The 27,848-nt window shown below is 37.9% G+C and overlaps 1 protein-coding gene and 1 long non-coding RNA gene across 2 annotated transcripts; one reads left to right on the forward strand and one right to left on the reverse strand.

Annotated features, from left to right (window-relative positions):
* The first annotated feature begins 14,894 nt into the window (after window positions 1-14,894).
* LOC126377780 (forkhead box protein B2-like) lies at window positions 14,895-21,630 on the forward strand. Its single transcript, XM_050025602.1, has 5 exons — window positions 14,895-15,074; window positions 15,397-15,544; window positions 16,758-16,815; window positions 19,660-19,746; window positions 20,798-21,630. Exons 1-3 carry the CDS (start codon window positions 14,895-14,897, stop codon window positions 16,784-16,786), a joined length of 357 nt encoding a protein of 118 aa, XP_049881559.1. The 3' UTR covers window positions 16,787-16,815; window positions 19,660-19,746; window positions 20,798-21,630.
* Window positions 21,631-23,243: 1,613 nt separating this feature from the next.
* LOC126377785 (uncharacterized) lies at window positions 23,244-25,439 on the reverse strand. The gene is made up of 3 exons (XR_007567992.1): window positions 25,326-25,439; window positions 23,496-23,584; window positions 23,244-23,305 (listed from the first exon to the last, which is right to left on the reverse strand). It is a non-coding gene; the product is annotated as an uncharacterized LOC126377785 (long non-coding RNA).
* Between the last annotated feature and the right edge of the window lie 2,409 nt (window positions 25,440-27,848).

Here is a 27,848-nt window from a genome sequence, read left to right on the forward strand (position 1 = left end):
CTAATGCAAGATAACAATACACCAGATAGAACCAACTTTCCCGTGAGTTTAGACTACCATTAACATTTAATTTATTGATAGGTACCTATAGTATAAAATCACAGAAACATTGTACAGAAACGCCATTATGTCAGTTCGACTACAGGACCAGAAAACGAAACCCATCCAATTCGAACATTATCTACTCGATACTACGATCTTCTCCTCGATACATTCAAACTTCTGGACAGAAAAAAGAATACACATACATACATAAAATCAGAGACTATAGAATTCCATTTGCTTCGATCCTGACACACTTCTCTTGCTTCCTCCACATTCATCAATCGCTTCATACACGCACGCCGGTTCAGAGTAGATCGTATTAAACATTTTCTAAGGACATCCCCAATTTGGTCCAATTTGGTAGAAAAAAGAATATGGCATAAATATCATTCATCTTCGTTTCACCGACGATATAGTCATAATGGCTAACACCCTGAAAGACCTAAGCACAATAATCACTAACCTCACAAAATTAACATGGACAATACGAAGATCATGTCTAAAGTCCACGTTGCACCCACTTCAGTAAAGATCGGAGAATCTGCACTCGAAGTTATCGAAGAGTACCTATCCAACTTCGATAAAGAGGTCAATCGACGAATCCAACTCGGCTGGGCAGCGTTCGAAAAGTGTCCTAAGACGGAGGTCTTTTATCAGTGTGTGCTGCCAGGGATGACTTACGGTACACGAGACTTGGTCCTTGACTATGGGTCTCATAAAAAAGGTCAAGGTCACTCAAAGGGGGATGGAAAGAGCTATGCTCAGAGTTTCTCTGCATGATCGAATCAGGGACAAGACGCAGACGAACCAAAGTGACCGACATAGCCCCAAACAATTATCAAACGGAAGTAGCAGTTGGCGGGGCGCGTCACTTGTAGGTTAGACGGCCGTAAGGTTCTCGAGAGGCAACCGCGGACCGGAAAGCGCAGCATGCATTTTTATTGCAAATAAATGATTATGAATTATTATTATTATTCATGGACAGGCCTTCTGAATGTCGCGGGAAAACGCTGGTTGCGGGCAGCAGAGTTCTGATGACAGTATAAAATCAAGCATATATCCCCCATTGATACCTTAAGGCTGAAAAAGCTGCAAAAGCAAAAAAAGAAACTATAAAAATGGCAGCAGCTCAAACTCATGTGGTTATCTTGCACTCGTGTAACACCCGAGTTGACCCGCTAGTGATGTGCGAACTAAATCTTGAATCGGAGGCTAAATATAAGCTGGGTATCGATTCATGTACGCTGCCTGATCGCTGCTTCGCCGGAGCTTCCCTCAATCGCCGCAACCGCTACTTAACGTCGATTGCTAGGTATTAAATAATACGTAACGTACCTACTTTCTAAGCCCATATAATCATCATATATCTTCGCCTGCTACTAACACTCAACGCGTGGAGAACCTTATTATGTAGAATACCTACTTTTCTTATTGGTTCATATCGTAATTCATAATTTCATTATTAGAATCACAGCGTCGTGGCAATTTAGTAAGTAGGTATACCATTCGTATACAGTTTATTAACGAGTTCCTAGTAGTAGTAATTACATACGTGGCAGATTGGAAATAATCAATAAAGCTTAAATAAGTAAATTGCGACGCCTTCACAGGGGATTGTGTGACTGTTAACGTTCAATAGGGTATTTGACTGAGTCAAAGATAAATTATAAAATGCTAATCAAAAAATAGAAGCCAGTTTAAGACGATCAACAGTTATTCTCATTTTACATTTCGAATAATTTTCGAATTTTCTTTACGAATTAATTAACTATACGACACTTGCCTTGACAGTACTTATACAAACTTCTTGGAAAACTTTCGTTCTGACGTTTCATAATAAGTTTCTTATTTGACTCGGTTGTCAAGCAGGCTATTATGTAGTGTCAATTTAATTAGTACTTAGTATCGTCCATTCGTCCGTGTCAAATAATTTACAGATATGAACCGTCGTTAAATCAAGTCTGTTATTCGCTGCGAGCGTAGCGCAGGCATTCCTATCTAAACTACAGTACTCATTTTGGGTACTTACTTACATGCATTTCTATAATAATAAGAGGTTGTAATTTTTTGTGTGTGGGTTAGCCAACTTTTAATGTGACAGACCTTATTACGGAGGCCTCGTCCAACCCACAGAGCAATGTGTGGGAGTAACCCTCACCAAGTTAATAAAGTGGACTTTGGCATAGGCAGGGGCGTGCCAGTGGGATGGTTATTGAGGTATGATTCTAATAAGCACAACGTCAACTGTAAAACTTTTTTTATCGTGATTTTTTATAGATTTAGCCACTTCGCCTTCACCACATGGCCAGATAAAGTCCTACATGATAATTATGCTATTTAGTTTGCCATCGACACGATAAGAAGATTATGCTAGTCACACTTATTTGGATTCGCAATAAACGTAATACTTAGATCTTCGGTCGTATCGTCGCAAATGTGCCGGAATCAGCAAAATTGCAGTATAGTGTAGTTTGAGATATAAGTATATTTTATTATAGACTATAGTCATAAGAATTCCCGTTATGGCCTTATTGGCTAACTAACCAAAACTTGAAAACGAGGACTATCGATGAATTAATACTACGACCGACACTGTCACATAAAGTTAGTAACTACATAAGTACATGAGATCTATTGAACTTCTCTCTATTAGGGTTGGCGACCCTGACACTCCCCTTTCGTTTCTTCAACTCTTATAAAAATCTTCATATGCTTTGAGTACTCTAACCTGGCACTCTAAACAACCTGAATTTGATCACGGTATGTTCGCGTAGGCATGCGTTTTCCGCCCTCTTAAATTTATTTCGTTAATCTTCCTTCATAAGGTATGATGAGTTTATAACGGTCGCGTACTTGCGTTCAAGGTGATTCTTGCTTTTTCTTTGTAAAAATATATCGTCGTCCACCCCATCTAACTTGGCAATTAGCTGAAACTGAAGATTCAGAAAACAGCGCTCCATTAAAACTGAAAGTAAACGAAACCCGAGCCGCGTCGCTGCTATGGAATTATTGAAATTGAACCAGACAGCGTCGTCACGCGCCACCACCTCGTCCCGTGATGGACAACATGTTCGATACATATTTACTACTAACACCTTTTTTTGACGTGACTTATTGTAGATTCGCCGCGGATGGCATTAACTACTTGGCCGGACAAATGGGAAGCGCTGAAGGCTCTCACCCGGTACAACGTTTAAGACAACAGGCCTGAGGGTGCCCAGTTGGGCGCGAACCTCGGCTCAGGGCGTCGTCTGAGAGGAAGAATATTTGAAAAAATTAATGGACCCTAGTGGGTCGATAGCGATAAGCGCTGAATGAGGGAAATCGTCGACCACGCCGGCGGGGTCGGTATCGGGGTTCTGAAGTGTTTGGTGTCGCGAGCTGATTGGCCGCCTCTATGGCTAGAGTAATCGGGTACTAGTAACACCATTACCGAATCTTCACTATACTCTAAACATAATTACTACACCATCCAAGGCCCGATCTCCCTATCCATCCATAGGGAAGGCTCGTGCCCCAGCAGTGGGGACGTTAATGGGCTGATGATGATGATGATGATGAATTACTACACCTCCGTCAGACGGATACTTACAAAGTTTCCATAAAATGACTCGTAAGTATACCTGCTAAACGACATTTGTTTCAAAGTTAAAGTAAGTACTTAATAAGTAGTAAGTAATTGATTAGTAGTTACCTAGTAGTTAGAGTGTGGTCAGCTCATAATAACAGTAATTCTCAAATGACTTCGTATATAATAAGTAGTTTTGGAATCGATTGACTTTTGAATAATTCTGATTATATCATATTGTATAGTATTTAACAATCTTATACTTATAATAAATTAAGTTACAAATAACAAAATTATGATCCCACTACTGGGCAAGGGCCTTCCGTTTCTCCTTCCATTTTTTGTGTTCTTGTGCTTAACCCACCCAGTCCCTGCAGAATGTTTCAAGGTCGTCACGCCGTCTAGTTTTGGTTTGTCACGAGACCACAACTTAGGGCACCCAAAACGTGCACCGTGTGGTTTCTGTCCTGTGTTGAATGTAATGTACCTGTCTGTGTCTGTGGTGTCCGGGAGTAATAAATGTTTCTTTCTTTCTTTCTAAAACGTAACTATCCAGGCAAATGAACTAAACGTCCTCTAATAATCGTAAATAACATTAAACAACAAATGATATAATAGATGTATGTCAGGCACGGCCAGTAACTCAGAATAAGTCCTCCATTATTTCCCCCTACAAAGCCTACTTACAGCGGGAAGTTCCTGTGTAATGGGGAAAGTTGCCGGCAGCTGCACTACATTCACGTGGTGGACGCTTGATACTTGATTGCTTAGATACATATATAAACTCACGTTTGTAATCCCTAATGGTGTAGGCAGACCCATAAGTAATTAGCAGCCAATCTTGTTTAATTAATTCTGAACAATTACGTGATCGATATTAATAACTACTACCTGAAAGAACACAGTACAATTAACTTTGTTATTATAGATACCTGTGGTAAAGAACACTAACTGTAAACTGTTGCACAGAATTGGGTAGTTTCCTAGGGCAAAGATAAATTATGAAATTCTGATTAGGAAGTACTAAATAAAGACAGATCTAAAGGTGACACACAACATTTTCTTTTATGAATTTGAATAAAAACGAACGTAATAAATGCGACATTTTGTCACGTTTTTCTATGACGTCACAGTGTGCTTTTTCATACAAATTCCATAGTAATTTCGTGTTTTGACGTTTAGTAAAAGTCTTATTTGACTAGTTGGAAACCCCTATTATCAAGGATTACTCAATATGGCTTCAATGTCTTTCTTGTCCCTTATTGTGCTGTAAGTAGGTATATTAATGATGGCACTACATTTTCACCCCACTTGCAGTGGTTGTTGAATCTCCGGCCGTCGCACGCGCGCCCACGCGCCGCGTGTACGCTCGCCCTAGTTCACCAACTTTCCACTCAATGAATAATGTCTCGACTCACTCCCATCACCCATTCTTTCTCCATAACATTTGGCCGTTATAAATTAAACTGCTTCAATAACTGGGCCACTACAGAATTTACTGATATTACACAATTTAATTTAAGTTTTCCGACTCCGGATTATTACGGATTTGTTTCCGGGTTTCTCGGGCGGTGTTTTGTGCAAATTCTTGTTTTTATCTCATTGACAGTGGTAATAAATCTTTCTTTTGCGTAATTCCTCCCTAATGTAGTCGTATTTTGTCTTCTACTGAAATTATACATGAAAATGTCGTGGGTTAGTTACATAGAAAATTGTTATCATGAATTTTAGGTAGTATTACTGAACCCATCTCTGGCCTTCTCCGTGGGTCACCTCTCCGGCGTTGCGCTAAATTTATCCACAGCTTTCCTGCCGTTGCAGCGATGTCATAGGCACGAGATTACTGGTCAGCCACCTGAAATTTTCTATAATTCTTTTAGGTAAAGGTTTTTGCCCATCGACCTAGTCATCTCGTTTGAAATTATAATATTTAAGTATGTGTTCATAAACAATAAAAAAAATGCTTAAAACACTACGGTCACAGGGTTTCTAAGGAAGCTCTGAAAGGTGTAAGTAACTAGAGCACAAGATGTCGAATAACTTGTGACAAGCTGCTGAAACAATAATAATCCAATAAAATAAATAAATCGTAAAACGCATGGCGCTGTAACAGACAATGTGCCCAGTAGAGACTAGTAAACTAGTCCCTCACAGTAAAACGTGAGTATCAGTAACACAACAAACCGTCGCGTCGCATTTCTGATTTACTCTCATACGTCCTAAAACGGGCCGGAAGATTGTTAGCCGCCTCCTAATTCAACGATCATACATACATTTACGACTTTCCTAAGGTTGTAATAAGGATTCCGCTTTTATAACACGATATAACATTGAGATCGTTTATCTCGGGATAGACTGTATAAGTTTATGTAGTTTTATAGGTAAGTCATTAAACTGTACACGCGCCGCTGTCCTAGTTAGAGATGTCGCTGAGACCGCCGACTGTCTCGAGCTGTAATATTATTATTTACATTACACAACTGATGGCTCGAAGCGTTTTATGAAGTTTATCAGAATGTAATTAGGAGGGTTCTGAATGTGGATCATGCTTCGAGGGCGGCGGAGCGGGGCGGGGCCGCGGGGTTGCGTCCCAGCCCGGCCCTCGCACCTGTTACTTAGCTATATTCCGATACTCGGATTCGTTTGCTACAACATTTATGACTACTATTATAAATGCGAAAATAACTGTTTGTCTTATGTCTGTCCATGTAACTAAACTAGTAATCCGAATTTAATGAAATTTGATGCAAAAAACCTTCTGGTGTGTGAAAAAACATGCCGCGCGCTATAACCGAAATACGCACCGATGACTTACCCTATTACTATGCAAATATGTATTGTACCCTTGGGGAAGGCCTATGCCCAGCAGTGGGCGTCGTACGGCTGATGATGATGATGTATTTTACATTGGGTCTGAATCAGAACAACTCCCACTCGCAATCAGTATATCACGGTGGGCTGACCCACAAGACAACTTTCAGCCATATTGGACATTGAAGTCCTAATACGGAATATATCTTGGTGGCTGGTTACCAGCCTGTTGCCCGTGCCATGTTAACGTTCGTGTAGAGGGGACCCTTAATCGGTTTTTACGACATGTCCGGTAACACATAACATAACATAAGCTCACGACTATATTAAGGAATATACCTCTATATTAGAGCCATATCAGAGGTAAAACTAACAACTGAATTAATTTTGTATTGTTTTCCTACCCCCAGTCCAGCAGGCCACTCCCAATTACTTACGTATATTTACAGTGAAAAGTATTTCAATATTGTTATATACTTACATTTATATTGAGATTGACTCGAATGACAAAGTGAACTAGGATAACTCATTAAACATTCAGAATATGTTTACAAATAATGCGTCGTAAGTAGGTGTCCGGAAGATTTCCAAGAAAAATAAAGGTAGATCAATCAATAAATCCGGGAAACGAAAAGTATAAATAGAAAACCCTGAAAGTATATTTACGGGTAACCCCGCTTTAAAAAGTAATTTTATTAATACGGAACTAGAAATCATTTCATAAATATACATGTCCCCAGGGCTGGTTACGTTGGCATCAAAGGTAAAGTAAGTTAATATCGAATATCTTTAATAAGCTTCGCCCACGTCACGATTCCCCAGGAGTTACTCTGAGATGGAAGAGCCACGAGTGTCGAGCGTAGTATGCCGGGAGTAGAAGCGTAGTTGCACACACCACAACGAAGCTTCTATTGCCCAATGGTGTGACGAAATGAATCACAAAATATATATACAAAACTGTCTAAATAACATGCGATAAATAAAATTATCTTAATAATAAACAACTAAATTATTTACATTTACTACTAAAACATTACATTTGACGTACTTGCATGATAATTTATTAGCATGCTGTTTTGCCTACTTTATAATAAATAGACAAACACTAGTCACCACCAGTCAAGTTTAGCAAAGAACTTTTTTGGTATTAAATGTAAGTAAGTAACAAATAAAATGTCTCTTCCATTTAAGTAGGTTGCTCCGTGTATCAAGGTACAAGGTTTGTGTACACAAAGTTTCACAGGATATAATCATCTGTGTGGGTTTCTCCCGGTATATATTCGCGGCCCTCCAGGTTCATTCAGTCACTTGTTCGCGATTGTTGGCACTGTACACTGTACACCAGCGGCACGTGGACACTCAGGCTGTATACCTGTGTACATTACATCGCTCTCCTAACACATAGTGCAGTTTTTTACTTCAAAAGTTTAAAAAAGAATACCCTATATATAGTTGATTAACAGTTTTATACCGTATTTTAAAAGGTGAGTGTAATACATTATTGTATGTAATATTCTATAATAATCGTAGTAGACTCGACTCCAAAGTCTAGACCACAGGCGAACGATAGCTGACGGTCTTTTATAGGATACACTTCGGTGTGTGTGCGGAGGAATTTGACGAGTTAATTCCACCCATTCCATTCCATCTACGGATAACTAGGCGTCGGCGGGTACTTCATCCTTATATTGTGGATATACCACTAATCCGCACTAAATGTTTCGCCTTTTCCTTTTTGATGCGAACAGCGAAGGATTGGAACTGTCTGCCGTCGTCTGTTTTTCTAACTCAAGGCTAGATTGAATAGGCATTTGCTAGGTAAGCACGATCTACCCTAGACCACATCGTTACTTACCGTCAAACGCGAGCCTATATTATTTAGAAAAAAATGGCGGAGAAGACACAAAAAATATTTAACATTAAAGTACAATATTTAGACATAATGTGACAGATCGACCGACGATCTGGTGAAGGTCGCGGGAAGCCGCTGGATGCGGGCAGCGCAGGACCGATCGTCGTGGAGATCCTTGGGGGAGGCCTATGCCCAGCAGTGGGCGTCATACGGCTGATGATGATGAATGTGACAGATACCATCAAAACTGCATTTATAGCAAAAATATACCTAAGTTTTGAGTTGTTTTAGTAGTTTCTAGCAGCTATACAAAATAGTCTTATTATTAATTCTCAAGTAGCGGTTTAAGGATAAATTCAGGTAACTACTTAATAGGGTGTTTTGCATAAACATCTCCACCATAGATCTGAACAGAAGTTTATTGGGCATTCTCCGAGCAATCTGTCACTGTATCATAAATGCATACTTAACTAATTATAGTTTTATTTTAGTTACGAAGTCTTTAGTTCTTGTAGATGTAGTCAAATAGTTTTATAAAGGTTAAAATAGTATTCCGAAGCTCGTCAACCCATTCAACTCTTAGATTGGTCGGCTTATTTAGCGCACTACCTTTCGGATAAAGGTATTTATATTATCTTATTCTTTATCAGTAGCTTTATAAGTAAGAATAGTCGCTGTGGTCCTGTGGTTCACCCGCTTGCATCTCAAACTGAGAGTGCCGGTTCGAACCTCGGCACCATGCTAATCCGTTACTAATTAATGCTTTTGACGTACGTGGGTTGTTCTTCTTTTTTATCGACAATGATCTGTCCTTCGTTCTGCTTCTGATAAGTTATGTTTTAGAATTTTATTTCATGTTTTGATTGTCCAAAAATATAGTTATCTTATTATACTCAAAATACAAGCAAAATACTAATCGGTTCCTCAATTAGTTATTAACGTAGCTTGATCGTTTTTCACAAAATTATGTGACAGAGTGGTAAATTGAAATGCTGTCTCCGATGAAAAGGGCCACTCTGTCACAATATTTTTTGGAATGCGCCTGCAAAGAAAAGTATGTTACCAAGATAAAGAGAACCACTAAATAGTCCTCTACAGACACATCTTTATATGATGTTTTAAAATATTTATTGCCGTTATAATTTTAAAGATGTTAAATCCGATAAATCGAGAAAATGTCTTTTTATTGTCGATAAAAAAGAAGAACGACACACGTAACGTAACGTAAGTTTGAGGAGCTCGGTGGCGCAGCGGTAAACCCGCTCAGTCTGCGATTGTTGAAGTTAAGCAACTTTCGCAAAGGCCGGTCATAGGATGGGTGACCACAAAAAAAAAGTTTTCATCTCGAGCTCCTCCGTGCTTCGGAAGCCACGTTAAGCCGTTGGTCCCGGCTGCATTACCAGTCGTTAATAACCATCAATCCGCACTGGGCCCGCGTGGTGGTTTAAGGCCCGATCTCCCTATCCATCCATAGGGAAGGCCCGTGCCCCAGCAGTGGGGACGTTAATGGGCTGGTGATGATGATGACAGTTTTAACTAACAGAGTGGGCTCGACCTTACGACGGCGATATGAGTCTGACCACCTATCACGTTTGGTCTAACAGAAAACTCATTGAGGCGTGGTAGTTTATTCATCTTGCGATGGATGTGTACTTCTGACAACCCCAAATGGGATAAAATTGTGAGCTTATGTTATGTACATTTAAAGTACGAACACATTAATCGATATTGTAATTGCAATATCTATTTAATAATATTTAATCTTTAGTTGGTCTAATAAAGCTAAGTAAAACGCAGATATATACCCGTTAGTTTATCATGCGATGACTGTGCCCATTTGGAAAACGTTATAGCCATGAGCATTTATTTTTTGTAAATGTTACCATCAACTGATTTTTATGGAACTTTAGACTGTTTTTGAGTGAGTGGTTAGTATAGACTGGGAGCAGTTATGTTGGTTGAAGCGAGGCGATGTACCGATGCGGAAGGTCAATGCCTCCTCGACACAAACAACGGAGGGTTTAAACCGACGAGCGGACGACCGGACACGTGTATACTTAAGGAAAATCTTTCCTCCCTGTTTAGACTACAAATCGCGACCGCTAATATTAAAAGTTTCCATTGAATTTTTCACGTTAAAATAGATGTTTAAGTAAAAGAATTTTTAAAATTACTTACTTACAAATGTATCCCTGAATTATAAAGTTTGATAGCGTTATTACAATTGTGCGCACACACACACACACGTACACACACACACACACACATACACTAACGCCGCAAGTTTCCACAAATTCCATAGGCTAAGTATTCTTTAATAGTGCAGCTTCCAGACAACTATCTACCCGCTGGTGTCTTGCCATTAAACTCGCTCGACGTAAAGGGAAAATAAGGACACTCGCCGTAAAGAGACTCGCCGTAGCGCGGGTCGCCGTTCGGAAAGTCGCTGTCAACGCTACAATTCAAATTTGATAGACTCCGATGAAATTGTAACACTTGTCGGGCCATGCTATGCCGTAGTCGCGCAGCTGTGCAAAACGTCGTAGCGCGAAATACTCGTAATCGTTGTAACTGGAGCAACCCGTTACGACTGAGAATGTAATAAAAGGTTAAAACCGTTCATTTCCAATCTAGGTTCATAATAACATTTTTCATACGATAATGATACAAAATTTATAAATAAATTCTAACTCTGCATCTGGCTATAACGCCTCACGTAATAAGACCTATTTAATAAAGTTACATGTCAACCGCCTACGATCTTTGATTGAGTGCTCTCTATAACAGCGGGGCGCGTGGGCGGATATATAATGATGTAGGTACGAGGAGACGGGTACCCGACGTAACTGTCAAATTTATAAAGCCCTACTTTCTGAATAGAGGTTTTTGGGTAGCTTGAAATAGCACAGTAATTAGTTTGTCCAAGTCGCCACGACGTGGGCGTGCGTAGTCATTACCTGGTACGCCGACACGATCGTAATGTTTACTTATCGAATATATGCGATTATTTATATAAAAAAATCACTGCGATACATACTATCATGGGTACGTATTATTCATGAGAAACAGTAGTAAGTTAAGTTGACATAAGAATTATCTTATTTTACAAGACTGAAAGTTTATAAGTCCACCAGTTAGATTAAAGGAAGTTAAGGTTGAACACACACAACGATTTAAATAAAGTTATGTAGTTAGAAATGAGTTCATACTTTTTTAACGAATGTCGTGTAGAAGTTGATAAAGATTAGAGATTTGAGATTTGATTTGATTTGTGTTTTTGATTTGATTTTGATTTGTTTTTTGTTTGATTTGATTAGTTTTTATTTTTATTTTTGGGAGATTAATTTTAGACTTGAATTGAGATTTATTCTTTAAAAATAACAATAACGTAAAGACATGTTTTGTGAATTGATTACGTTCGTTAAGTTACACATAGCAAATATTAAAAGTCCTCGAGTAGCTCTTTCCTTGTTTACTAACTTATTCGTGTGAAACTTTAGTAAAGGTTTAGAGGTATTTACGTATTGTTCAACATCTGTGTGAACCACCACACCGCGCTCGGTGTGCGAGCGACCTCGAAAGGATAACAGATTATGGAGTCACATTAAACTTTCCAATAAGGGATCCAATGAATCCGTACTGCTTTGCCCCAGTTGAGATTGAGACTCCACACTTACCGCATTCCCGACAGAGGTTGGCTTACAGATTAAATTCAAATTCAAATTCAAAAATATCTTTATTCAGTAGGTAACATAGTTACACTTTGAATCGTCAATTTTACATAACGAACGTCTCATCCGCCTAAAACTACTGCAGCTTCTCACAACCTGTATAGCCGGGGAAAAGAAGCTGCAAGAAAAACCTCGGCACAGGGCCCTAGACGTTCTTTAAAAAAATAAAAATAAACATAAAACATAAAATATTGGTATACAATTGAGTAATTTAGCTGCCTAATATCAGTTCTCAGACAGTTAATCCCATGCATTCATATCTTCTAAATAATCACTAACTTTATAATAACCTTTTTTGTAAAGTTTTTGTTTAACTACTGTCTTAAAACAGTTGAAAGGCAAATTCTGAATGTCAATGGGAATCTTATTGTAAAAACGTATACATTGCCCCTTAAAAGATTTAGTAATCTTATGTAATCGACTGACTTGTAAAGCAAGTTTATTTTTATTCCTGGTATTAACAATGTGCCGATCGCTATTTTTTGCAAATAATCCTATATGTTTTTTTACATATATTAAGTTTTCAAAGATATATTGTGATGCCAAAGTTAAAATATTAATTTCTTTAAATTTATTTCTAAGTGACATCTTGGGTCCCAATTTGTAAATCGCCCGAATGGCTCGCTTTTGCAGAACAAAAATGCTGTTCATATCTGCAGCATGACCCCACAGCAAGATGCCGTACGACATTAGACTGTGGAAGTAGGCAAAATAAACTAATCGCGCGGTTTCTACATCGGTTATTAAACGAATTTTTTTGACCGCGAATGCTGCTGAGCTGAGCCTTTTGGACAACTTATCAATATGAGGACTCCATTGCAACTTAGCGTCCAAAGTAATTCCCAAAAATACAGCAGTATCCGTGAGGTCCAATTCCTTATTTTTTACAATAATAGAATCGAGGGGCCTACTAACATTCGATAACGTAAAATAAACATATTTTGTTTTATTTTCATTAAGTAGCAGGTTGTTTACAGTAAACCAATCCACTACCTCTGAAATGGCGTTGTTTACATCGTCAAAGGAATCTTGTCGTCTCTTTACTTTAAAAAGTAAGGAGGTATCATCTGCAAACAGCACCACCTCATGTTTTACAAGACTAGGTAGGTCGTTTATGTAAACTAGGAATAGAAATGGACCTAGAATTGAGCCCTGCGGGACGCCTATAGTGACGTTAGATCCACACGATCTGCAGCCATGCACATCAACCCTCTGAACGCGGCCACTAAGGTATGACTCCAAAAGAGCGATGGCATTATCAGTTATTCCATAGTGACGAAGTTTCGCGATCAAGATATCATGACAAACGCAATCGAAGGCTTTGGAAAGGTCGCAAAAGACACCAATAGCATCTTTGGACTCCTCCCAAGCCTGAAAAACATGATTTATTAACTCAACACCAGCATCGGTTGTTGAGCGACCCTTTGTGAAACCAAATTGTTTATTAGACATTAAATTGTTTAAATTGAAATGTTGAAGTAATTGCAGTAATAAAATTTTTTCAAATATTTTACTAAGCGTGGGTAGTATAGATATTGGTCTAAAATTAGTAGGGTCAGAAGTACTACCAGCTTTAAACAATGGAATGACTTTACTGTGCTTCATTAAATCTGGAAACACACCATTGTCTACACATTTATTAAATATACATGATAGATAGGGAGCTATGCAATCAATCACGGAGTTAATGACTTTAACAGAGAGACCATGAAGAAAAATTTTAAAATATATATATATATTGTATACCAATTTAATGCACTATCTACTTCTTCTTATTGTGTGAATTGTGAGGTGGAATACCAGCTTCATCAATCCTGGTATCAGTAAGTAGTAACCGGGAGCACAGGACAATCAGGTGATCAACCTGTAATATCCTAACCAAACTAGGGATTACAAAGTGATTTTTTGTGATATGTCCCCACCGGGATTTGAACCCGGGGCCTCCGGATCGTGAGCCCAACGCTCGACCACTGGACCACGGAGGCCGATATCTACCTATTTGTAAGCTCCGTTCATTTCAATACAGTTTTTAGGATAATTAAACTCCATCGGGCACTGGTTTAATAAGCATTTAAGCTGATTGTTGCTGACGGTAATTAGCGAGTCTGTTAACACTACATACACCGACCGCAGCCTGGGATTAACTATTTAAATAATTAAGCGTTATCGACTCTTGTGTCACGTTTTAGTTACTTACCATGTTAAATATTAACCTACTTACTTACCTACCTGTCGACGTAATCACGATGCATTTAACGATTTTGATTCATATTTAAGTATCAAACAAGTTAGATTTAGATTAGATTAGATATTTAGTTAGATTAGTTATACAATGAATCAACATCAAAAGCCGTTCGAATCTCAAAATAAAATCGTTGTACGAGCCAACGCGCGCACATACATATTTTATATCACTTTATACAAAGAATTATAATATTTTAATCTGGACCGACATGCGTGTATGTAACGATTGGTGTATGAAAAAAGCAAGAGAACTGTGTCACGACCGAAGCAATTGGAATTCTATAGTCTCTGCTTACTTCGATGGGAAATAGACATGGGTTTATGCATGTACTTATGTAATATTTAATTTAGTAACATAACTGGTATTGTTAGCAACTTAGCTCCAGTTAGCTTAGCTTAATGTTAACGTACCAGTGTTAACAATCTTAATATATGCATGTTATGTGTTCCACGTAATTACTGTCTGAACGATTTAATGCACTGTTGTTGTGTCGTTTAGATTGTGCTTTCGAATTCGTCGTGTAAAACGTGTTTAATGAAATAGTAGTGAGAGTATGTTGCATGTGTTGTCTGCAGGCGCGGAGATGTCGCGTTGGCGCGGGTTCGATGGCGCGGGCTGAGCGCTTGCGGCCGCTAGGCGCCCATGCGCGCCTGGCTCGTCGCGTGTGCGGCGCTGGCGCTCGCGCTCGCCGCCACGCGCGCAGCGGCCGCCGCCACCTCGCGCGGCGCGCGCGACCACGCAGCGCACCACAACCACCACCCGCACCCGCCGCCGCCAGACCCGGCCACCCTCGACCACATCAAGTCACAAATACTAGCCAAGGTACCTTCAAAGTCAAACACTTTCCAATACAAATATACTTACATCTAAAAATGACAGCATGATCTTCCAATGCATCTTTTTGCTAAAGATAATTAGTACTTATGTACTTATCATCAATTATCTTAACATCGATTTAAATACATCATTATAAGTAAATCCACGCATTAGGTACCCTAATGAAACCCAAACCAATTTTGAATATTTTTACTGAGATTCTGTAATACGTTTGTAATAAGATACCTTACGTAGGTAACGATACTCTCACACGTTCAGATTGTTAAACAGAGCATGAGCATTTATAAATCATGTCGTGTTGTGTCAGCTGGGGCTGTCGACGCGGCCGACGCCGCTGGGCGCGCCGCCGCGGGACGTGGTGCGGCAGATCCTGGCGCGTGCCGCCGACCCGCGGCCGCCGCCGCCGCCCCAGGACGAGCCCAGCATGCGCGAGATCATCGCCATCGCTCATAGAGGTTAACTACGATAAGCTTGACACTCCTGCTACAAACTTATCTCACACAAACACATTCGCAACATTCATATTCCAACCTCAATACATCCAATTCCGCTAGATATAGACACTGCCTCCAACCCACACAGCATCCCGCCTTCGCAACGATGTTATCTGACACTTCTGCGTCTAGCCACCACCGTCTCATCCCTAAAATCCTAATCAATCCCTCTAGCGAACTCCTGTCTCGATAGTACCTACTAACCCAGGTACAAAAAAATAAGTATTTAATACTTACCTCATAACATTACCTATTCCACATAATTAACTCATTAAAAAAATACAGTGTTGTGTCACGTTGCCTTTAGAATTATTGGCTGATAATTCACAGGGTATCTTGACATAACTTTACTTTTACATGATTATTATGACTTACTACTATAATCAGATCACTAAATTAAGCATACTTAGTTTTAAGCCCTGTAAACGTGAAATGACCCATGATTTTTCCATATTTTGTGCTGTGCAACCTTTCCTTCTCTTAGAGTCAATTTCAGACAAGCAACAGAACTCTGCGCCATTCTCCGAAAACATGTGAAATGCCCTTGGATATCGAAGGTGAGAATAGCCTGCTAATAACTACTTACTATAATATTATAAACGCGGTAGTTTGTGAGGAGGGGTGTATGTACGTTTCTGTCTCTGTTACACGAAAACTACTGAACAGATTACAATTACATTTGTCAGTAATATATCTTATACATCATCATTTATGAAGATATTGGTGCCTATTCGGACAGACAAAACTTATTTTTGTCTACCAACTCGAAAATAGTGTCGTCCTTCAATTGCGACTAGTGCAAGACAGAGATAAGATAAGCTAGTTTTAGTATTCTCAAATTAAATTAAAATTAATTTAGTGTCTGCAGGAATCGGCTCCATTACATATAAGCCAGCGACAGTATAACTATACCTACATAGGTATCTTTGTATATTATTAAGTCTACAAGCAGTCGATTGAGCATAAATTCCAAAAAAAAATCCTTTTCAAAGCATATTAATTAGTTAGTTAATGAACATGACTTAAGATTAGATTAGTTAAGAGCATTCATTCAAAATTTATTGTAATCGCATTTTTACGTAAGTACCTACACCATAAATTGTTCGATGTTCAACAGTTCAGAACTTCACGAGATATATCGCATTAATTCAGGGAACTGTTTGACATCTTCCAGGTCAATGGAGCGTGGGTACTGCCCTGTGACGTGTCCCGGTGGTGCAATCAAGTCATATGTAAGTAACCTCCTTTTAAACTACCCGCATTTATTGTACCAGGACACATCTACGGTGTATTGCTTGTCTCTCGTCATAGGTAGTCAGTAGAACAGCAACGAACCTATTTAAAAGGCAAATACCTCTCGTATCTTTGTCGATATCTCACTGTATTTATTTATCTTTCGGTATAGAAATAAAAAACGCAATGTATTGTGCAAAATACTGACAATTGCCGGCCACATACGAACCTCATAAAGATATAAACCAAAACACGATGCTAAACTATGAAATAGCAACTTTTACGATTTTGAGATATGTCTTATGTTTCTTTATTTTAATCCGAGTTATAGTTGTACATATGTGTCGTAGTCTTAAACAGAATAGTTATGCAACCGGCAACATTTGGGTGGCTGCCAGCGCGCCGGGTAAAGCCGTTTACACACAGATAACACTCACCCACCAACATTTACTTATCACGTTGCTAATCAAAGTAGCAAATACATACATAAACCTCTACGCTTTATAACTTACAGCTAATAAGTTAAGAGCTAAAATAATTGATTGAAATCATTTACGTAAGACCATTTATAAGTTTCGTATAGTAGGTATCTATTGAAAATGAATTACGGCCGCGGGCACCTGTTGGAAACCAGCGATATGTATTTGCCAAACATTTGAGTTAGTCATGCTTGTTTATTGTCGTTGTCCGTATTATTAAAATGTTAACTGTACGTCTCGTGTCGTCGGTCACAATGTTGTAGGTATGAGACGGCGCAGATAACACTGCTTATAAATTTCGGAGTAAGTACTTCGGATTCGCACTCGACCATTATAAGGACTTGAACGAAACTTGGCACATCGATTTCAGAATTACGGGTAGGTACTTCGGTGTCAGATTTTTATCATACTTTTGATACTTTTGTTTAATATTATATATCATATTCACCGTAATATTGTATCTACGCGACCTACCTCGGATACAAGGACACACAATTTAGAGACTGTTAAGAACATTCCCAACAAAATTATTATATACTTATGATATGCGCCTTCTAAAATATTGATTATTTAAGCAGAACATACGAGTGAATATTATGTACAATAATATTCTAACTCAAATAGAGATAAATGCACGTTACTGCTTCAAAACTTACCGGGTGAGAGTCCTCAGTGCTCCCACATTCGGCCAAGTAGCTAATGTCATCTGCGGCAAATTTACAATAAATAACGTTTAAAAAAATAGAAATGCTTCAAAACTTTAAATATTTCAAACGATACTACAACTTTTTGAAAAATGAATCCAATAATATTAAATAAGATATTTTAAGCACTTATGTACCCACTTACCAAGTCTCGCAAACGAGTCTACGTATTAGGCAAGAAGCACTTGCCTCTGCTACAAGCATTGAAAACTTCAATTCTGAGTAGGTTGTTGTTGGACACACATTGTATCTCATTCGTCCATGTGAGAAGTGATTTTTCCCTCGCCCGCCGCTCCGCACGTCCTCACCCGACCCTTATAATTACATTCCTCACATAGCCGACCATATATCATATGCCTTTTGCGAGGCTATAAAATTTCAAAGTTAAATTTCCTTGTAACATGGCTACATGAATGCTTTACAGACAAATAAAAGTGATTTGTGTTGTATTTGTTTCTACAAAAAGTGTGTTCCGACTTAAATAGAAATTGGCACTGAAAATGTAATTGTCGCTTTAGAGTTCCGCAGGAGATCGCTCGTGAACCCCTGTAATGTTTATAATTTACGACACACGACATATCATTTTTACGATTCTTTACCAAAAACTGGGGCCTTTCATTTTTTTATCTGTCTATTGAGATCCATTTTGCCGGGTTCAAGATAGGTAACAACTGAAATTCGGCAATTGATAAAATATATTTATTAGTCATTAGTCATACTTACATTGTAACATAATATTAGCTTAGTCATTAAATAGCCCGCTCCTCATTGTTTTCGGTGCAAAGGTGCCTATAACGCTTGCCGCAATTAACAATCAATTCGTCATCATCATCATTTCAAATACTTATCTAGTTTTAGGCGGATAAGACTATAAAAAATTATAAGAATGATGATGTTTAAGACGATTCAAAGTGTAACCATGTTACCAATTTGAATCCTTTGGTCGCTAAAGGGCAACTTTACAGAAGGGCAACCCTAACGGAAAAATAAAGATAATTATTTTAGAATCTTTCCGCTAAAAATAAAAACACCGTTATAATGTTTGTAATGACAATGCTAGCGGCGAGCAGCGCGTCACCGGCTATCGCCGACATATCGACCAGCATCCCTCATTTAACGACCGATATAACTTCCTCCGCAAGTGCACACCGACTCGCTCCACGCCGCGTCTCTACCGCGAAACAACACACGACCAAATGGCGCCAAAAACCTGATGCCTTGTAAAATCATACCATGGACATAATTTGTGTGTACATGTCTCGCTGCTGTGCTATTGCTGGGGGTGTGGCAAGGCGGTGAGTCGCAGCTAAACTCTCCCGTATTTAATTATTTTTCCTTATTCTACTAACCTAGTATATAAGTTTTGTTATTAACAAATTATGAGTCCTAGTAACTTGAATAAAGAATTTAATTAAATAATTAATAATTATAGTAGGTAATCTAATTTTAAAAACTGCATACTTATTATCTAGATATAGACATGACACTTTCCTTATACAGTTGTTGCATACCTACTTATTTAATATCACTCTATTATGGTGATCCAAACACATATTCAATTTTCATATTTCGAGACTCAATGAAATAGTTATATATTATTTAGTTATATATATTTAGTTATATTATGTTTATTCATAAACACTAACTTTTTCTGTTACAGAGCTCCGTACGAATCCTGCTCATCCGGGGATGTAATTTCCTACACTCGATCTACCTACTTCATTCTAGACTCTATCACTGTTTCATGGTAAGTACGACTACCACGTTTAGGTACTTTAAGTAGACATTGTTTATACTTACGTTAGGTCTACTGAATATATGGTTTAGTGCACAGTGTGCACAGAACAGATAAAGCAGATTTTTCGTTAATTTGCCATGGTAAACACAGACGAGAACTAGCAATTGGGTGTTACGAATATGAAGAAGCCACCAATGCATTTAATTTATAATTATGTTACTATTACCAAAGACCTTTTACAAGATTCATTTAACAAATGTGTTCTTATCAATAATATATAAGTAGCGTATATTTCCGTCTCACTGCTAGACAGAGATCTCCCCTCAATCAACCGAAGGGGGTAATAATAACTACGTAGTCATATCAATTTTTTTTAATAAAGATTACATATGGGTGCCTCTCAAAGAAGTGGCACGAGATATTTTTTTTACAAATTTTCAAAAAGTTTTGAGAATAGTATATTTGCTTCTAAAACAATTATTGCTATAAACTAAAATAGATGGCGTCTATGTAGTAAATCTCAATACACAATTTTAATACAAAACTTTGAGTAAAACATTTTACGTTGCTGTGCCCTATAGGGTCCATGTTTTAGTTCCTATGCCTATGTAACACCCCATTGTACTACATGGAATGCAATAAATAATTTATTAAGAATTGAATTGAGAATTAAAAATAAAAAATAAATCTAACAAAAACTGTACGGCAGGTTACTGTGCCACTTTTTTGAGAGGCACCCATATGGTGTATCCTGGCTCGTAGATCCTGGCATAAAGTAAGAGTATTACGACACATATGTGAAATCTATTTGAATTAAGATTGTTTGTATTTTTGTACTGCAGTCTGCTCGTAGATTTTACTCCGATAACGATCACGATCAAATTCTACGTACTTTTCACTGTAATCGGCAGTTATTTGTAATAAATACCTAGTAGTCAAAGCCAGAAGCGTTGTATGACAAGCAATGCGAAATATTACAATGTTTTCTTTTCTTTTCATTAGTGAGAGTTTCCCTTCAATTTCAATCCTCTCCTAACTTACTGTGTTTCCTTTATTTCAGGAGGTGCAGAACCTGTATCGCTCAGGACTGATCCCGTCCCAGTCCCCATTGCCGTGACACAAATATCTATCTTATATACATCACATCATTATTAGAATGACAAAAAGCAAAAGTTTTGCAAAGTTTAACGCCACAGGACTTTATTTAGATTCTACTTTTACCTTTTCGTAGACTCAGCATAATGCTATGTAGAACATTTTTTGAAAACTTTGAACCTCTGAATAATTACTTTGTTAAAAGAATGATGATGTATATCAACTTACTTCTTGGTGGAAAGAAATAAAATGAAAAGTATATATATATATAAGTATATACGTATTATAATTTTAAAAATCAGGTTTACTCTGTGGTGCTACTTTATCTAAGATCACGCACAACTAGGTAGTTACTGTTAATAAGTACATAATTACCTTTGACAAATAACAGACAACTTTAGGAGCAAACAATAACCTACATGTGTATATAAACATAAACAGCCTATCTTCTTCCCACAGCTAGGTACAGAACATGCCTCCCCTAATCCAACCGGAGGGGGCATGGATTATACTCCACCATGCTGCTCCACTCCGGATTGGTGGAGGCGACTGCAATTGTAATTATGTATATAAAGACATGAAAAGCAAGTAATCTGATTAGACATCATTTAAAATAAACTTAAACATGTGGTGCTAAACTGGATAGGAATCTACGTGCGTAGGTATCACATTTCTTCCAAAGTTCCAAAGTTGAAAGCACTTTTACAAACTTCATATTTCTTATTGTATCGTTATTATTAATACATTTTATTGTACTTGGTATCCTTATACATAAATAAATTAAATTCTACTTATCAATTTGTTTGTTTATAACTGCCGAGTGAGCCCCGAACACAGATATTCTTAGTGATTAATTTTACACTAAGATATAATTTTGATTAAATTTACATTTTATATAAGTAGAGAACAGTAGGTAAGTGTACGAGAACACAGAAAATGAGCACGATTTGGGGTGGTTATTTTCGGTAGCGACTCAGTACTCACTAAGTACCGAGAAGTTATCGATACCCTCTCGACGTAACATAAATTCTCATTTACAAAAAGAATAATACAAAATCTAAGTACAATATTTTAGTCCTGAAAGAGACACACTTGTCCCTTGCCTCTTTGTTTGGCCATGTAGCACGCACTGTCAGCCTGAGCTAGCAGCTCCTTTGTGTTAGTATTACCAGCATCTATACGAGTGATACCCGCACTGGCGCCTATGCAGCTAATGGTCCCCTCCCAACAGAAACTATATTCACTGATTTTAATTAGTAAATGCTTGACCAATAGTAGCGCGTGTTCGATTCTACAGTTGAACAAGATGATAGCGAACTCGTCGCCGGCCAGCCGCGCTAGGAAGTCACTCTTGCGGAGCTGCAGCTGCATCAGGTGCGATACTTGTTGCAGCAGAGCGTCCCCCGCCGCGTGCCCGCTGGTGTCGTTTACTACTTTAAAGCCATCCAGATCCAAATAAACGAGCGCGTGTTGTGCCGTCCGTCTGATGGAACTAGTGACGGAATTTTGTAGATATTGTTCAAAGTGGGCGCGGTTAGGCAGTTGTGTGAGGGCGTCGTGCGAGGCGGTATGGCTGAGCCGGCGGATGAGGTCGCGCGCGGCGCCCACTTCGTGCAGCAGCAGCAAGCAGCCACACAGTTCGCCGTCCAACGTCAGCGGGGACACCCACTGCTGCACCTCCACACTGCCACCGCTCTCCACCACCAACCTACAATCTTCTAAAATTGCGTGTTTTCTGTAAGAGTCCCGAAGCAACACTTCGATATGCAGGATGTCCGATCCGTTCGTCAGGCGCACCACATCATCAATGTGTCTACCGGTTGTAGCCTCAGGACGACAGCCGCACATCTGCCCCGCGGCTGAATTCATGAAAGTAATTCTCAGCGTGGTGTCGGTAGACACGACGCCTACTGCCATGGAGTCAAAAATCGCGAGCAAGTACTTCGTTCTTCTGTGCACACGCTCGAAGGTGTTCAATTCTGGCGCTGCAGCTGTAGTTTTGATGCGATAGTGGTTTACAAATGACTGTTCTAAGAATCGTAGTCCAAATATAGACACAAATGATATAATCACTAAAATGATTATCGTATTTTATGAATAAACTTTTCTCAAAGAGGAATGGATGCGTCATAGAAATATCGTGAATATTTGTTCTAAGATTTTGGGATATCTTTTGCATTGTTCTTGGATAACATTGATATATGGGTCCACGGTGTGTCATAGATACTCCTTTAGTTAGCAGAGGTATTAGTTTACTTGACACCATAAATAAATGTATTTGATGTAAATTGACTGCGGTGTTACGTGCCGTGCCATAATTTTTATCGGTCGTTGAAATTGTGTACGCGGGGAAAATCAGTGTCCTCGCGTCATTCGCCGCTTTATGGGTTCCAGTTGACTTATCACATTGTTCTTTCCTATTGTTGACCTCTATGTAATCACTTAATTGAGTACTAGGATGCCTGACGAAATCCTATAAAATTAAACAATTATTGTTACTCAAGGAACGTTGTGAACTACGCAACAAAGAATATGTTTATACCCAATAAATTATGAAAAGCGTGAACATAGCTCTTTGTAAATTATGATGATTTAACAATTAAGTAAGTATTATAATTAAACTATACTTTATAGATACTAATAAGGAAAACTAAATTACCTACCATATAGTTGTTTGGTGATTTAAGGTCTGGCAGGTCTTGGAGTCCAAGGCAGACGTAATTCCCACCCACGTTCTGAACTAACATCCAACCTGAAAAAAAATAGATTTAACACTTTACAAGCGAACCTGAAATACCAATATATGTACACCTTTGATCTAACGAAAAACAGATTTAAAGTACCTTTCTGGTTCTGTACAGAAACGGCTTTCGTTTATCCGTCAGAGGGTCTCGAAAGGCTCTTTTGAACAACACTTGATACCTAATTGAAATACCTAGCTGAATATCCAGTTGATATTTGCAGACTATGCATTTCTATAGCGAATATTACATTAAGTAATAAAAAAGTCCCAAAAAAAGATTTCCATGTAAAATGTCGCCCTAGGCTAGGTAGTGCCCTGCCCATGCGCTTTGATTTTCTTGTCTTGGCGGGGGCACTCCCGTGCCCCGGATCAAAAAGCAAGAATATAAATGGGGCGTAATTTTTTTCTTCGGGAGGTCCGGAGTAGGGAACAATTTTTTTCAACGTCTTTTATTACTTTGTAGTAAAATGTTAATACTACCTAGTAGCGTCAAACTTAGTGCCATAGTAGTATACATTCTAAAGTATAAAATAAATACAGGATGCAGGCGAGTATGTTCAGGCTGCAGTCGAAAAGAATATTAAATTGAGAGCGGTGGCCATATTTACATAAAACCAAAAAAAATACCAACATCTTGTACTAACTCTATAATAAAACACACGAGCGTCAAAATTGGTGCAATTTAAGAGTAATCTGTAAGGTAAAATAACAACAAGTTAGCAAAAAAAATTTTTGAAAAATAAACTGAGGTCGCTATACATGACTGAAATCCAATTAATCCAATAAAAGTCAAAATAATGGTCATAGGAGTTTGGCGCCATAGTAAGTAATGGGCCTATCAGTTCCTGGTATTATAACAACTGATTTCATAATCGCACCTGGAATTTGAGGAATATCTCTGATTCTTAAAATAGTGAGTGATGTAGAAGATTGTCATCTGGTTGACTCTGTTCTACAGAAATATCAACATTAGAATAGTATTAAATCTGTTGGCAGATAAAATTGCCTGGTGACACGAAAGTGTCACGGAACCTCTGCACTGAATAAGTACATCTGCAGAGCGTGTGGCCCACCTTGCCGCATCTCGCATTTGGCTATATAGTCATGAAAAAAATTGCCTCCTAGACACTGAATAAATCATCTGGAAAAGATGTATGAGCGCTGATGATGATTAAATATATTTAAACTAAACTGCGTATATTATTTTGTGCTTACGGAAAGGCATTCTCATTCTACCTAGAAAAATAATATATTTTAGACAATAAAAACTGAAATAAGTCGTAAAGGGAGACTTTGAATTTGAACCCTTGGTCTCCCATCGATAAAATGAGTCAAGTCTCCGACAAATCCTGTTTTATGGCTTTTCATCACTGTAAATTTAAAATTCGCACACATCAAACTACTATAATTAACCAATAAAATTATATAAGTATGTTTGTTTTATTTTATTCTACTTCTAAAAGAAAATTTCAACATAAGTACCTTCAAAAATTGTTTGATATTGATTAAAATACTTTAATGAAAATAAGTAAGTAACTTTTAATAGCAAAAACCTTGTTATGGTGTCGGGAAAAAAGTGGAGTGAAATTTAGCAATATGACGACTGCCCATCATTGGCCCGTTCAAAGGTACCATATTACGTTCAACGGGACACCTCGCTATCGCGAAAAAAATATGACAGAGAGTGGCACAAGTCTCCCGGGCTACCCTATCTGTAAGTATAAATAAAAGTGATAATTATTTTACTTACCTCGGCCTGGAAGTATATTCCATAGAAAAATGACAGCTAAGTAAGCACATACACATGACATTGCAATAGTTTGTTCAAGACAAATGTCTAGAGCAGTACCTATTTTACCGACAAACTTCCAAAACTGAAGTAAGTATCGCGTACACACACTCAGGATTTAAACGTACACTTATTGATAAACAGGATGTTCCAATATAAAATGTAATGAAATGTGTGTATAATGTTATGGGCGATAGGCTGATCCCTTATCACCATAAGGTTCATCATATCCATCTTTGGACTTCGTATCAACAGTGGCTGCAAGTTGTCTTTGATTACTTGTGGCTCTGCCCACCCCATTAGGGATTACGGGCGTGAGTTTATGTATGTATGTGTATGTATGTTCCAATATTTCCCAGATAGGTAAGTACCGACTATAATTTTAGATTAAGTCACCATAGTGACTGCATAATGCTACTTCATTATATCATAATTATAATATCTTGTATTTCTCATCTGGTCATTTCAGCAACTTTATGCAAAATCAACTTATTAAAATCTTTATTTTTGTTTCAATTTTAAACAACACTTTCAGACGGCGATCATGTCAACTTTTTAAAAGTTAAAAATAGTTTGAAAATGTTTTTTTTAATTTCATCGAGGTCTATACCTGGAGAAGAGCGCCATCTCTCGCCCAGTAGCGAAACTAAAGTAATTTTCGGCGTTTTTATGTTACGTAAAACTATATTATAAGGTAGAGAGACATTGTTTTATTTTGCCTATAAAAAGCGAAGCAGTTTTATATTCTCCTTCACACTCTCATTCGAACGGTCGCTTAATCGGACGGACTTACTTTCAGCATATTATATATTTCTGTTGACCATTTTGGCACGGAACCCTAAATATATGTACTCTTGAATGGTTATCGATTCAGAACTTTAAAAATATTCAGCAACGACTTACGAACCATACCCATTGAACGATAGGTACACAAACATGACATACCTACATAATCATCAGAACACAAAGAAAACACTTTAGTTTCTATAACTACTTTATATGTAATATTATTGAAATAACTTGTTAAATAAAATTCATTTTATTTATATGTAAGTACTTTTAAATACAATTCATAAAACATCCTGTAGCTAGAGTGACTTCCGTAAATTCAGGTCAAATGGGAGATTCCCGACTTTTCAAATACTTTTCAGGGATTCCCCTTCAAATTAAATGTTTATAGTAAGGGAGTACAAATTAATTTACATTCCAACATGTAGGTATCTACTCGTATTGGGAGCTATTTTTAATTTGTATTAAATACTATATTATACAATATTTTTTCTAACAATTTTAACTTTTTTTTTTCAATGTAAAAATCATGGCGTCGCTTAGTATTCGAAAAAGACTAGACGGTAGGTAGGTACCGCGTAATTGGGTCGTGAACTAGGTTGAAGATAAATTATGAAGTTTAGAATTTTTGATTAAGTATTAAATAAAGACAGATATTTTTAACTAAATTATTAAAAAACTAAAACAAACGCAAAATATTTTCTTTTTTCTATTTAACTTATTCATTAATTTTCATCAAGAAAAACGTAATAAGTAATAAAAAGTCCGACATTTTGACACGTTTTTCTGTGAAGTCACAGTGTGCTTTGAGCTTTTTCATACAAATTCCATAGTAACTTCGTGTTTTGACGTTTAGTAAAACAAAAGTAACTGATTTGACTAGTTAGAAACTAGCCTATTATCAATAGACTGCAGTAAAAACTGTTTATATAAGAGTAAGTAGGTACACAGTACATACCACACAGTAGATATATGTATAACTTACTAAGCTTATGTAGGTACGACGACGCCCTCTTTTGATACCGAATACCAAGATTGACATGATGAACGGTACAGGTGATCAATCCAATGTATTAGTAGTAATTTATCATGCTGGAGTAAGGGCCTCCGTGGTCCAGTGGTTGAGAGCTGGACTCGCGATTCGGGTGTCCCAGGCTCTTATCTGGTGGGGCCATCTTCTTTTTCTTCTAATATGTTTATCCCCTGTTAAGATGTAGGGCTCACATAACAGATATCTACTCTCTGTAGCTTGCTCCCATGACATGCTGAGAGTTTTTAATTCCCGGTCAAACGAGCGTCGCCTGGTCTTGCATTTTTGATCCCTAGTTTGGTTACTAAATTACATGTTGATCACCCGATTGTCCGAGCCGATGGTCCCGCTTGCTACTTACTAATGAAGTCATGTATCTAATGGAAGCAGTCGTTACATGAGTCATGTCGGGGGCCTTTGGCGGTTTAATAATAAATAACCATGACACTGAGGTTGATTTGGTCGGCCATCCACCTCACAACCCATTTCTATAGAAGAAGATTATCGTCGATTCTTACTACATGGCTGGGATAAAAGCGCTAAACTCATCCTAAGTTTTTTCTTTACTCCCAGTAAGTAGTCCAGCCGAGAAAGTAAATAAGTAGATAATATTTTAGCACAAATTATAAATAGAAATATAAAATCGATTTTATCAAAGATTTACT

This window comes from Pectinophora gossypiella, chromosome 24 (genome assembly GCF_024362695.1).
Source record: "Pectinophora gossypiella chromosome 24, ilPecGoss1.1, whole genome shotgun sequence".
In the NCBI taxonomy this organism is placed as follows: Eukaryota; Metazoa; Arthropoda; class Insecta; order Lepidoptera; family Gelechiidae; genus Pectinophora; species Pectinophora gossypiella.